Consider the following 14,285-nt stretch of genomic DNA (forward strand, 5'->3'; position numbering starts at 1 on the left):
TCCTCCTGAGCTTCTATTTTTTTCATCTCACTTTCAAAAGGCTGCTGTAGGATTAAGTAACAGAACGATGTAGAGCTCAGACTGGTGCGCTGCCTATATTTAATAAATGGTAGCAATAATATTGATAATTCTCATATTTGGACAGTGCTTTATAGTTTACAAAACACACTCATGTTATATCTTTACAATTACTATGTGTGGCAAGTATGACTCCAAATGCTCTGTTTATAAAGAATCCCTACAGCACAGCACGGATAGTCACAAATGTGGGCTTTGGAGTCAGAGAGAAGTAAGGCCAGATCTCCAGCCAACCCTTCCCCAGTAGCGTAATCTAGGGCGAGTATTTGACCCCTCTAACCCTCCATATTTTCACCTATAGACTGGAATAAAAATAGTGCTCACCTCCAAATGTTCATTGCGAGGATTAAATCAAATAACGCATGTAAAGCACCTGACACAAACTTCATTCACCAAAAATTTACCAACTGCTTATTTACTGACTATGTGCCAGGCACTCTTCTAAGTTCTGTGACCAAAACAATGACCCTGCCTCATGGGGCTGATATTCTAGTGGGGAAAACAGACAATAAATAAATATATTACATATGCCAGGTAGTGGTGAGTACCATAAATCTAAACAAAGCCAGATAAAGAGTTAGAGAGTGGTAGGAGATCTATTTAGGAAAGACCTCCATAAAGACGTGGATGTTTATCAGAGACCAAAAGAACCCAGCCCTGCAGAAATAGAGAACAAACGTATGGACACCAAGGGGGGAAAGTGGCGGGGGTGGGGGGGATGAACTGGGAGATTGGGATTGACGTATACACACTAATATGTATAAAATAGATAACTAATAAGAACCTGCTGTACAAAAAATAAATAAAATAGCTTTGTGACCACCTAGAGGGGTGGGATAGGGAGGGTGGGAGGGAGGGAGACGCAAGAGGGAAGAGATATGGGAACATATGTATATGTATAACTGATTCACTTTGTTATAAAGCAGAAACTAACACACCATTGTAAAGCAATTATACTCCAATAAAGATGTTTTAAAAATAAATAAAAATAAAAATAAATAAATAAATAAATAAAATAAAATGCAAAAATTCAAAAAAAAAAAGAACCCACCGCTAGGAATGTCTGGGGGAAGAGCAGCACCAGGCTTAGGGAAGGACAAATGCAAAGACCTGAAGGCAAGTGAACGCTTGACAGCTGGGTGACACAAGAAGGCAGGTGTGGCTGGAACACAATGAGCAAGGGCACAAAGTAGAGAAAATAAACAGGAAACTGAAGCCAGATCATGTAGGGCCTTAAAGTAAGTAAGTAAGGTGTAGTAAGGTGTTTGGATTTTATTCTTATGGTGGCAGAAAGCAAATGGAGGGTTTTGAGCAGGGGTGACATGATCTGGTTTCTGTTTGAAAAGGAGCATTCCCATGCTCAATTTCAGCAGCACATACATTAAAGGTAGAATAACACAGGACAGATTAGCATGGCCCCTGCACATGAGTGACATGCAAATCTGTGACGTGTTCTATATTTTAAAATCAGAAACTTATGAGATTGATTATTTGTAGGGGGAGATAGAACGGGGTGGAAAGAACAGGGAATGGGTCAGGGTAGTAGGGATGAGAGGGGAGCAATGCTTCGTTGAATATACCTTTCTATATAGCTCAGATCTTGGAACCATGGTAATGTTTCACATACTCCCAAAATAAATATATAATTGAGACCAACCAGGATGTGGAGGGGGAACCCCGAATAGAATACAAACAATAAGGAATGAACCTAATTCTATTACAAATGAATAACATAACCACACTGAAGGGTGTAGGAAGAAATTAACGTAAGTAACTATTTTTCACAAAGGCACAGGTTAGTAATGCTGATTATAACATAATAAAAAAGTATTTTATGTGTCTACTAACTTCAAACAAATAAGTAAATACACTGAAGATAATGGCAGCCATTTCCACCTGTCACAGAAAGATGCTACAAATAAGAAAAGGCGAAAGACTAGAAAGAACCCTGAGGTGCTGGACTGGAATTGGAGGTTATCAGTAGGAACTCATGGTTTTAAATATTTTAAATACATAAATACAGATGGATAGATACAGAAAGAAATGTAGATATGTGTACATGCACGTGTTGGTATATATACATATATTTCCTAACTCTGTCAGCTAAGAGGGCCTAGAAACAATTACACCCCAGGAGCAACAAGCACACCTAGATCTTAGAACCTGGGGTCTAAATACCATTCTCCAAAGGTGGGAACCAGGGCTCCTAGGAAAAAAGCTGATTCCAAGGATGAGGCAGGGAAAATACAAGATGAGCCTAGAACATCTTGTGGGGTCAGAAAGTAAGAAAGTGCTCACAAATTGTTGGAGACATACTGAAAGGACACAGGTGCCAACTTGAAAGAGTTCCCTATGGCCAAAGCTGGTAAAATTTGAGCAAGAAAATGAATATTAATAGTACTGGGTTCTGACTCATGGAGTTAAGTAAATATCCATGAGTTTATACTTATATAAATAGTTGAATAAAGAAATGAATGGGTGAGGGACTTCCCTGGTGGCGCAGTGGTTAAGAATCTGCCTGCCAATGCAGGGGACACGGGTTCGATCCCTGGTCCGGGAAGATCCCACATGCCATGAAGCAACTAAGCCTGTGCACCGCAACTACTGAGCCCGTGCTCTAGAGCCCACATGCCACAACTACTAAAGCCCGCACGCCTAGAGCCCGTGCTCCACAACAAGAGAAAGCCACCGCAATGAGAAGCCCACACACCGCAACGAAGAGTAGCCCCCACTCGCTGCAACTAGAGAAAGCCTGCGTGCAGCAACGAAGACCCAATGCAGCCAAAAATAAATAAATAAAATAAATAAATTTATTTAAAAAAAAAAGAAATGAATGGGTGGGACTTCCCTGGTGGTCCAGTAGTTAAGAATCTACCTTCCAATGCAGGGGATGCGGGTTCAATCCTTGGTCAGGGAACTAAGATCCCACATGTTGCGGGGCAACTAAGCCCATGTGCCACAACTAGAGAGCTTGTGTGCCACAACTAGAGAGAAGCCTGCCGCAACAAAGAGCCCATGCACCACAACAAAGACCCAGCATAGAAAAAAAAAAAAGCTGGCAAAATTTGAATAAGGTCTGTAGAGTTAATAGTATTGCACTGAGTTAATTTCCTCATTTTAATAATTGCACTATAGATATGTAAGATGTAAAAATTAGGGGAAGTTGGAAGAAGGGTATATAGGAGCTCTCTGTATTATTTTTGTAACTTTTCTATAAGTCTAAAATTATTTCAAGATAAAAAGTGTAAAAAGAACCTTGAAGACATCATGCTAAGTGAAATAAACCAGTTACAAAAATACATATACTGTATGATTCCATTTACATGAGGTACCTAGAGTAGTCAAATTCAGAGAGACAGAGGGTAGAATAGTGGCCACCAGGGGCTGGTCGTCAGTTTAGGATGAGGAAAAAGTTCTAGACATGAACAGTGGTGATGGTGGAACAACAATGTGATTGTACTTAATGTCACTAAACTATACACTTAAAAATGGTTAAAATGGTAAATTTTGTATGTTACATATATTTTACTACAACAAAAAAAAAACTTTAAATAAAAGACTTTTTAAAACACTGCACGCAGACTTCCCTGGTGGCGCAATGGTTAAGAATCCGCCTGCCAGTGCAGGGGACACGAGTTCGAGCCCTGGTCAGGGAAGACCCCACTTGCCATGGAGCAACGAAGCCCGTGAGCCACAACTACTGAGCCGGCGCTCTAGAGCCCGCGAGCCACAACTACTGAGCCCGTGTGCCACAACTACTGAAGCCCACATGCCAGGGGCCTATGCTCCACAACAAGAGAAGCCACCGCAATGAGAAGCCCGCGCACCGCAATGAAGAGTAGCTCTCACTCGCCGCAACTAGAGAAAGCCCGCGCACAGCAACGAAGACCCAACGCAGCCAAAAATAAATAAATGAATAAATAAATTTATTTAAAAAAAAACCAAAACCCTGCAAGCTAATGTTATAACTGCTATATTCATAATTGCCAAAGCCTGGAAGCAACCAACTTGTCCCTCAGTAGGTGAATGGATAAATAAACTGCACTATATCCATACAACGGAGTATGATTCAGTGATAAAAATGAAATGAGATATCAAGCCAGAAAAGACACGGAGAAACCTTAAATGTTTACTACTAGATGAAAGAAGCAACTCTGAAAAGGCTACATACTGTATGATTCCAGCAATATGACATTCTGGAAAAGGCAAAACTATGGAGACAGTAAAAAGAGCAGTGGTTTCCAGGGGTTGGGGTTGGGGGAGGGATGAATAGGCAGAGCACAGAGGATTTTTAGAGAAGGGAAACTATGTATGAAACTGTAATGGTGGCGTCGTACATTATACATTACTCTAAACGCACAGAACTGAACAACACACAGAGTGAACCCCAATGTACACTATGGACTTTAGTCAATAATAATATATCAATATTCACTTGTCAGTTATAATAAATGTACCACACTAATGCAAGGTGTTAATAATAGGGGGAACTGTGTGGGGGGAGGGGTACATGGGAACTTTCTGTACTTTCTACTTAACTTTCTTTTTTTTACAGATTTAATTTTATTTATCTTTGGCTGCATTGGGTCTTCATTGCTGCATGTGGGCTTTCTCTAGTTGTGGCGAGTGGGGGCTACTCTTCATTGCGGTTCACAGACTTCTCATTGCAGTGGCTTCTCTTGTTGCGGAGCACAGGCTCTAGGCGCACAGGCTTCAGCAGTTGTGGCATGCAGGCTCAGTAGTTGTGACACACAGGCTTAGTTGCTCTGTGGCATGTGGGATCTTCCCAGACCAGGGATCGAACCCACGTGCCCTGCATTGGCAGGCAGATTCTTATCCACTGCGTCACCAAGGAAGTCCCTACTTATTTTTTCTTTTTTTCTTTTTGTTTTTTTTTTGCTTTTGTTTTGTTTTGCTTTTTGGCCGTGCCGTGTGCCTTGTGGGATCCTAGCTCCCCGACCAGGGATCAAACCTGTGCCCCTGCAATGGAAGCGCAGAGTCCTAACCACTGGGAATTCCCCCTACTTAATTTTTCTGTAAATCTAAAAGTGCTCTAAAAAATAAAGTCTATTAGAGCTATACTGTGTTGAGACTAAACCAGAAGTCAAAATGGAAATAGGAATAGCTATTAGATGGCTACTATAAATACCCAGGCAAGAGTATTTGGTTGTCTATCTGGGGGAAAGTGGTGAGGGTGAAGAGAAATGTATTAGTCACAAAAGGGCAAGTAAGCCACAGACCACAGGAAGCCCAGGTGACCCTACTGCTTGCTAACGCTGTGCACTGTACCCATGAAATACAACAGGCCGCCCCCTTGAAACACATCAGATGGTACCGAGACCAGCGTCATCCAGCTCTCAGCAAAGACTCCCACAGCAAGACTCCCACCCCAGGAACCAAACCCTCTCTCCAGTGCTGGTCAAGCCAATCCTCAGAGAGAACTCCCTCAGGAGAAGCCCCCAGAACAAGGGAGAACATGACCAGGAAAGATTACCTGAAACTGCAGCTAGGGAGAATGTGTATGATAGGGAGATCAGCCAGCTGCAGAGATGATCCCACTAAGAGATAGCTTGGGTGTAGCCCTGAAACCTAGGGCAGTTCCCACATTCTTCGTTACTCGGGTGATTCTGCAGGAACACAACTAATGCCAAAGAAACCTTACCATACCAGTATATGGCCAGAGGCAGGGGCACTTCAGTAACCGAAGGGTGGAGGAAGGCAAACTCCCCTAGAGCAGAGAGCAGAGCTGTCCAACAGGCAGGAATGCTTGGGGCACCAAAGACTTATTTCCTCTCCTCTTGTCCTTCCTTAGTCACAGATTGGAAAGAAGTCACAGCAGCAAAGAGTTACTCCCAGTATCAAAAGGGTACTCTACCTCTAGCTGGGAGAAATGAGAAAGGGAGGCAGGAAGGCCAAGACCTGGGGCTATAGTCTGAAAGAGCTGTTCAAATCATGACTCAGCCTGGTCAAGCTGTGTGACCTTAGGAAAGTTAATTAACCTCTCTGAGTCTCAGGTTTTCCTTTAGTAAAATGGGGATAATAATAATAATAATCAACAAGTAACAGTGTCATGAGAATAAAAAGGGCTACCACATGTTAGGTACCCACAGTCACGGTTGGCACAGAAACGGGTACTATTTTCATGCAGAAGGCACGAAACTGAAGCTCAGAGACATGAAGGAGCTGTGGGTGGCAGAACCCTGCGAGTCAGACTCCAAAGCCTCTGCTCTAAACCACTCAACCTGCAAGCCATGGCCACAGATGGCTACTGGGCACCTGAAATATGGAGAATCCCAACTGAGATGTGCTGTCAGTGTAAAAGACACCGGATTGCAAAGACTGTACCAAAAAAAAAGTAAAATGTATCATGAATAAGTTTTATATTTATTACATGTTGAAATATTATTTTGGATACATTGGGTTAAACGAGATATATCATTAAAATTAATTTTACTTGCTTTAGTTTTTTTAATGTAGCTACTCAAAAACTTTAAATTTGGCTCACACTACATTTCTTTTAGACAACACTGGACTACAGCATGATGCCTTCCTGTGATAGGACCCTGTGTGGGAACTCCTGTGAACATCTGCGTCGTGTTTCGAATCATTTGTAAGAACACGGAACCTGGCTCACTTGGGAGGTTCACGCCCGAGGTCCAAAAATCTTTTAAAATGCTGGGGCTGGGACTTCCATTGTGGCACAGTGGTTAAGAATCCTCTTGCCAATGCAGGGGACACAGGTTTGAGCCCCGGTCCGGGAAGATCCCACATGCCGCAGAGTAACGAAGCCTGTGTGCCACAACTATTGAGCCTGCGCTCTAGAGCCCGTGAGCCACAACTACTGAGCCCACATGCCACAACTACTGAAGCCCACATGCCTAGAGCTCACGCTCCACAGCAAGACAAGCCACAGCAATGAGAAGCCCGCACACCGCAACGAAGAGTAGCCCCCGCTCACTGCAACTAGAGAAAGCCCGCGCGCAGCAACGAAGACCCAACGCAGCCAAATAAATAAATAAATAAATTTAAAATGCTGTGGCTATGGAATTGGGAAAAGGGCCTTCCTTGCATAGCAGGGCCTGGGGGCTGAGAGGGGAATAGAGAGAACTGGTAGGAGCCAGCTCAGCATTGATTAGGCACAAAGTTGCACCTAGGAGAAGAAAAGCTATGTGGATTCTTTGCGTCTCTTTTTGGCTAACCACAAGGGGCAGAGGATGAGGAGGTTATTTTCTGTACACTCAGTAAAGGCCAGGGAATAGGTTTGCCGAATTAGGGAGGGGGGGGAATACAAGATGCTTGGTTAAATTTGAATTTCAGATAAATAATGAAGAATATTTTAGTATAAGTATGTCCCAAATGTCCCGTGGGATATACTTATACTAAAACATTATTCATTGCTTATGTAAAATTCAAATATAATTGGGCATCCTGTATTTTATGTGGCAACTCCACCAGGGAAGTAGTGAAGGCAGGGAATGGAGATGTTACCAGGTACACTCAGAAGACAAAGCAGCACCTTGACTCTTTGCAGGTCAAGCAGGAAGGCAGAGATGGATAAGTGAGGACCCTTAACAAGGAACTAGTGGACCCTAGAACCCATAGCAACAGAAGATGCTAACCTCAGAGTCCCCAGAACCTTGGATCGTCTTCAACCTGAGGTTATAACAATTTCCACTCAAATAAGTGGTAATTATTAACAGAAATAAGGATAAAATGATAAAAGGTAAGAATATCTACCCAGATACTTAAAAAAAAAATCTTGTTCCTTAATTTTGCATTTAAATATTCCTCTATTTAAAGGAAATAGTCACTCTTTCACATTGCTGTTTTAATGAAGAATCATAATTTTAGGAGAATAGTAAACACACTATACACAGGCTTCAATCCCACTGTCTACTGAATGGAAGCTGTTCAGTGCAGTAGTTGAGAGCACTGGCTCCAGAGGCCACCTGCCGCAACGCACATCCTCCTGGCTCTGACACTAGCTGGATGACCTTAAGCAGGTTACTTCCTCTCTCTGTGCCTCAGTTTCCTCAACCGGGAAATGAGATGACAGCAACTACCGTTCAGGGTTGTTGTGAGGATTAAATCAGTTAATACATGTACATCAGAAGAGTGCTGGTCATTTAATGAACACTCAGCAAGTTGGCTTTTTCAAAACGTGTATATTTGTTATTTTTAATCCCCACCATCATCATTCATGTCTAAGAAAGGGTAGAAGACTGGGGGTGTAAAGGCCAGCGTGACTTGGGTGGATGCCCCCACCTCACCCTCTTTTCTGCCTAACACCATTCACCCTTGTCCCCTGACTCCACTTGAAAACCCTTCACCACAGAAATTTTGTCAAGCAGATGCGAAGAGACTGCAGAAGACAGGGATGAGGTTTATACCCACTTGTCCCTCCTTCTTTACGTCTGGTCATCCTAACCATTTCAGAATCAGGAGTCTACCTTCATCTCTCACCTAGGTGGAGGTAAAGCCACCAGCTGGTCTCGCTACTTCCACTCTTGCTACCCTCTCACAATCCATTGTCCACAGCTACCAAGGGGATCTTTGAAAAACAAATCTGATATCACTTCCCTGCTCAAAACTGTCCAATGACTTCTCATCACACGTAGAATAAAATCCACACTACTTACCAAGACCTAGAATGCCCTGCAGGATCTGGTCCTTCTCTGCCTCTGCTATCTTATCTCCTAATACTCTCCCCTCACTCATTCCCCTGGAGCCACACCAGGCTTCTTTCTGCCTGTCCTTCAAAAATCCCAGGCTCATCCCTGCCTCAGGGCCTTTGCATAGCTCTTCTCTCTACTCTCCCTCCAGATCATCTCATAGCTGGCTCCTCCCTAACAGCTCTCAGTTCAAATGTCCTCTCCTCAAGAGGCCTTCTCTTTTCTCAAATGTTACTAAAATTGTCATTCTTTAAATTACAAATTACTACTTAAAATTCTCCTGTTTATCTGTGTGTCATCTGTCTCTCTCGCTAACTTGTTAACCCATGAGAACAGAAGATTGGACCCTCTGGTTGATGCTGTGACCCCAGCACACAGCACAGTGACTGGCACAGTGCAGGAGCTCAGTAAATAACTGTTGAATGAATGAATGTGAAAGAATCCCAGAAGAAACTCTCAGCCACTCCACTAACCAATTTTGTGTCCATTAGGATGTCCTCCCTGTCTCTAGGCCTCAGTCTCTTCATCTGTAGTGACAGGGTTGGACTGGATATTATTTGAGGGTCCTGCCAGCTTTGACATGCTATATTTTAGGGATCCCCCAAACAGCCTCTCACTGAGCTGCATTTCCCTGGAATGCTGGAGAAAATACAGCAATGATCACATGCCGAGACCAATTCCTCAGGAATCTCAGGCTGCTAACTGCCTGGTTTTTTGCTTACCGATCAGCTGCACTTGTTCCTCTTCCCTGGCGGCTGTCTCCTGCAGATCATGAAGCAATTTGCTGTTCACCTTGATGATATCATCGATATTTGAGAACAGGACATCCAGATCTCCCTGCGGCAGCTAGAAGGAACAAAGGCACCATGGGAGGTCGCTTAGGAGTTCAGTAGAGTGACTTTTTTTTGCAGGCTTTGGACAGTAGTCCAGAACAGTCACACCACTGGGGTTCCATCACTCTTGGGAAGACTGTCCCAGTGGAATGTTTGCAAGGACTTTGAAATTTTATAATTAGGTATTTTCATTACTCTACAAGAAGAGAGGGAGAGACAAAGTGCTCAGCATGAAAGTAAAGCTGAACTGTATTATCCTAGGTCTGCTGCCAACTGTAATTTTTCTTCTCTCATTTTCCCCATCTGTCATATAAGTGTGGGAAGTTGGACTTCTTTCCAGCTCTGACATACTTGGCACCTACCACCATTACCTTGAGATATATTCTGAACTCCAGCCCCTATGAACTAAGCTATCCCACTGTTAAAAAGGATGCAGGACATCTATATATGTGCATGAACATATATAGGATATATAGAGAGATAGACGTCCTGGATGCACAATCAAGTGGGAAAAGCTAACTGTAGAAAAATAGAGTATGCTCTCATTTTTGCTAAAATAAGTAACAGGGAATTCCCTGGCAGTCCAGCGGTTAAGACTCGGGCTGTCTTAACCCCGACACTGCTGTGGACCCAGGTTCGATCCCTGGTCAGGGAACTAAGATCCCACAAGCCATCTGGCGTGGCCAAAAACAAACAAACAAAAAATAAAATAAGTAACAATCTATATTTGTTTGTTTAATGCCTACAAAGAAAATCCCAATTTCTAGAGGGTGAAATATGAGAGGGCTTTCACCTTCTACATTATCTATTTGATTATTTCATTCATTAAATAAACACTAGTTGAAGTCCACTGTTTAAGGGTCAAGAACTGGGATACATTGAACTAAACAGCCTTTCCCTTTATGGACATTACGTGCTAGGGGATGCTTGACATTTTAGAGAGAGAGCCTGTGTTATTTCTGAAATCAGGGGGGAAAAAGATATAAAAAATTAACACTAAAATAGAAACCCATCATAATGATAACTTTTCCATGTTACCACCCTCCAAATGAGACAATTAGAAATAGGTCACTTAAAAGAATCTGTTCTAAACTTAATAAAGGGCTATTTTATCCATTAGTTCACTTAATTCTCTGAGGTGATTATTCTCTGCCCATTTAGCAGATGAATATACTAAGGCTCCAAGGTGTTAAAAGCCTTGCTGAAGGTTGCAGGGCCAGTAAGTGGAAGTACCGGGGCTTACATCCAGGTGACTTCACATCCACCACACTTCCCCCTCCATCAAGCCTGCCCCAGGAACAGATGTGAGGTTTCAGGAGCTGGGACACGCCCCTATAAAGACAGGCTGAGTGTGGCCCCACCCAGGTACCTGCTGCAGGTGGCTCCTAATGTCTGAGGCACACAGCTGGAGCACGTGCAAGTAGGAGACCTCAGTGTCGATGAGTTCCCTGACGGCCAGACTCTGATGGAGCAAGGATCTCTCCTCAGGGACCCGACCTTCCCCGTCTGGACTCCCTGTCCTAGAGGACAGCTCATCAGCCCCATGATCAGTCATGTCAGCAGGTTCTGGGAAAGACAAACACATCCAGACTCACTTCTGGGAGCTCTATTGGGACATGCTGTCTCTAATCCAAAGACAACTATTCATCAGACGGCCTAAAAACATCTTTAGCTGCCTACAGAGTCAAGATGAACTGCGTATAAGCATTTGTGGGCAGTATCTGAACAATCTTAAAAGGTAGAACGCAGCTCAGATAATTGTTGACATTTTAAATTCATTTCCCAGGGTTCAGACAATGTGCTTGCCTGGCTTTTCTTCTATTTTCCCCCAGCTCTTGACCTAGATTTCTTTATCTGGTTCAGGTGAGTCTCCCTCGCCCTCCTTCTCCCAGCAATTCCCTCCTCTCTACCCACTACTACCCCATTCAGGCCATACTACCTATCGCCTGGACTATTTCCACCGCCTCCAGGATCATTTTCTCAAATCCACACTCCTCTCCCACCTGCTGCCACCCACATCCATTCATTCTGGATATGCTTCCAGTTTAAACTTCCTGAAACAAAGTTTGTGATCCTGGTATTCTCTGCTGTGAGACTGTAATAGCTATCTGCTGCTCTGTGGTCTACCTCTGACTTCGTTTTCCTCTTCCCTGACACACTCCAGTGAAAGAAAGTTATGTGCTTTTCTCCATACCTGCATGGTCATTTCCTGCCTCCATGCTTTTGCACCTGCTGTGACCCCTCCCATGTCCCTATGCTCTGACATTCATCTCTAAGGCCTTTCCTGATCCTCCCAGCCGGATGTACTTTTCTCCTTTATCTCTAAGTTTTAAAAGTACAAATGGCAATACTGTGGACAAAAAATATCTCCCTACTATAGAACACCTAGAAATGCTAGATCAGCTATAACAAACTTCCTTTTCACTGCATGGCAAGGCTTGCAAGAAAGTAAAGGAGGGACTTCCCTGGTGGTGCAGTGGTTAAGAATCTGCCTGCCAATGCAGGGGACACGGGTTCGAGCCCTGGTCCAGGAAGATCCCACATGCCACAGAGCAACTAAGCCCGTGCGCCACAACTACTGAGCCTGCGCTCTAGAGCCCACGAGCCACAACTACTGAAGCCCCGCACCTAGAGCCTGTGCTCCGCAACAAGAGAAGCCACCACAATGAGAAGCCCGCGCACTGCAACGAAGAGTAGCCCCCGCTCACCGCAACTAGAGAAAGCCTGCGCACAGCAACGAAGACCCAACGTAGCCAAAAATAAATAAATTAAAAAAAAAAAAAGAAAGAAAGTAAAGGAAATCAGCAGGGATCCCCAAACAGGGAACTGAAAACCAGATCAGGAGCAGCTAAGCTGATGCAGCTGTAGCCAAAGTGGACAGGATGGGCAGGGAAGAGGGCACTGCCCAGCTCTGTGATCCAGAGACTTGGGCATCAGTGCCCAGGCAGAATCAGGAAACAAGCTCCTCTCGAGAACTGGGATCCCTCAAGCACGCCAGTGAAATGGTGGATTAGAAAAAAAAGTCTCCCTACCCACACAGAAGATGACAAAGATGTTTCTGCATCTTGGCTTGGGTCCTGAGTAAAGGAAAAAGTCCTTTCTGAAAATTCATAACAAGAGGCCTGCTTTCACTGGGTTGTAGGTTCAAATGTATACTACACATGTGGTCCAAGGAGCTCAATGCTGATAAATAAACAAAAAAACAAGTCCTGGAATAGTGCTACTATGAGTACCCACAGAAAAAATAAAATGTCTCCAGGAGGACACATCCTTAACCTAGGCCACATGGTACTCCAAGAGATAACCCTGTCCTGAAGATGAGCTTAAAATCCAAAATTACAAGAACTCCAGTGTAAGTGAGCATCATCAGAGACAACAGAGCAGGATTAGACCCTGAAAACATCAGATAATCAAACTATCAAATAGAAACTATAAAATAAGCAGGAAAAGAAAAGATGCACAAAAAATAAAGACCCGTATGATTTTTTAAAGCACCAGGCAGAACTTACAGAAATTAAAAATTTAGTCTTTGACATTAAAAATTAAATGGACAGGGCTTCCCTGGTGGCGCAATGGTTGGGAGTCCGCCTGCCAATGCAGGGGACACGGGTTCGGGCCCTGGTCCGGGAGGATCCCACATGCTGTGGAGCGGCTGGGCCCGTGAGCCACAACTACTGAGCCCGTGTGCTGCAACTACTGAAGCCCATGCGCCTAGAGCCCGTGCTCCGCAAGAAGAGAAGCCATCGCAATGAGAAGCCCGCACACCACAACGAAGACGCAACACAGCCAAAAATAAATAAATAAAATTAAAAAAAAAAAAAATTAAATGGACAGTTTAAACATTTAGGAACGAGAAGTAGTAAAGGGGCAGATAGATCCAAAGAAATTATCCAGACTGCTAAAAAGAAAGAGAAAATCATGGAAAATATGAAAGAGAATTAAGGGATCTGGATATTGAAATAAGAAGATCATGTACCAAATTTGTGTTCCAGAAGACAAGAATAAACAGAGTGAGAAGAGGCAATATATGAAGAGATGAGACTCATAACTGCCCAGAATTTATAAAAGATATGAATTCTTAGGTCTAGGAAGTACAAGTCCCAAGCAGGATAAGTTTAAAAAAAAATCACATCGAAACACACTGAGAGGAAATTTCAGAACCTTGACGTCCTGGAGAATTTACCTTATAGTTTTCTTGTCAGGAAACTATGTTCCACCAAAATAAAGAAAGAAATCACGACACAAGATACAGAGAACTGGTAATATAATATGGGAGAGAGGCTGAGGAAATCCCTAGGATAGGTGAAAGGAAATTCTAAGTTTGACTGTTGGTGACAGACAGACAGCAAACAGTCTGGGCTAGAGTATTAGAATGTCTTGAGAACAAATTTATTGAATCAGTAGAGAATATGGTCCTTATTTAGGCATAATTACACAGACGGGGACTTCCCTGGTGGTTCAGTGGGTAAGACTCCACGCTCCCAATGCAGGGGGCCCGGGTTCGATCCCTGGTCGAGAACTAGATCCCGCATACATGCTGTAACTGAGAGTCCGCATGCTGTAACTAAGAAGTCAGCATGCCGCAACTAAGAAGCCTGCATGCTGCAACTAAAGATCCTGTATGCCACAACTAAGACCCGGCACAGCCTAAATAAATAAATAAATAAATATTTTTTTAAAAAATTACACAGATAAGACATAC

At 43.4% G+C, this 14,285-nt stretch overlaps 1 protein-coding gene across 3 annotated transcripts in view; it reads right to left on the reverse strand.

The window, feature by feature from the left end:
- Window positions 1–14,285, reverse strand: part of ARHGEF37 (Rho guanine nucleotide exchange factor 37) — a 57,281-nt gene that overhangs the window by 27,557 nt on the left and 15,439 nt on the right. For all 3 annotated transcript variants that reach the window (XM_082454181.1, XM_082454180.1, XM_082454179.1), the window contains 2 exons: window positions 10,953–11,149; window positions 9,473–9,596 (listed from right to left, as the gene is read on the reverse strand). In XM_082454181.1, coding sequence (XP_082310307.1) covers window positions 9,473–9,596; window positions 10,953–11,138 — 310 coding nt within the window. In that variant the 5' untranslated portion in view covers window positions 11,139–11,149. The remainder of the gene's footprint in view (window positions 1–9,472; window positions 9,597–10,952; window positions 11,150–14,285) is intronic.

The sequence above is a fragment of the Balaenoptera physalus genome, assembly GCF_965194825.1.
Source record: "Balaenoptera physalus genome assembly, chromosome: 3".
Classification (NCBI taxonomy): Eukaryota; Metazoa; Chordata; class Mammalia; order Artiodactyla; family Balaenopteridae; genus Balaenoptera; species Balaenoptera physalus.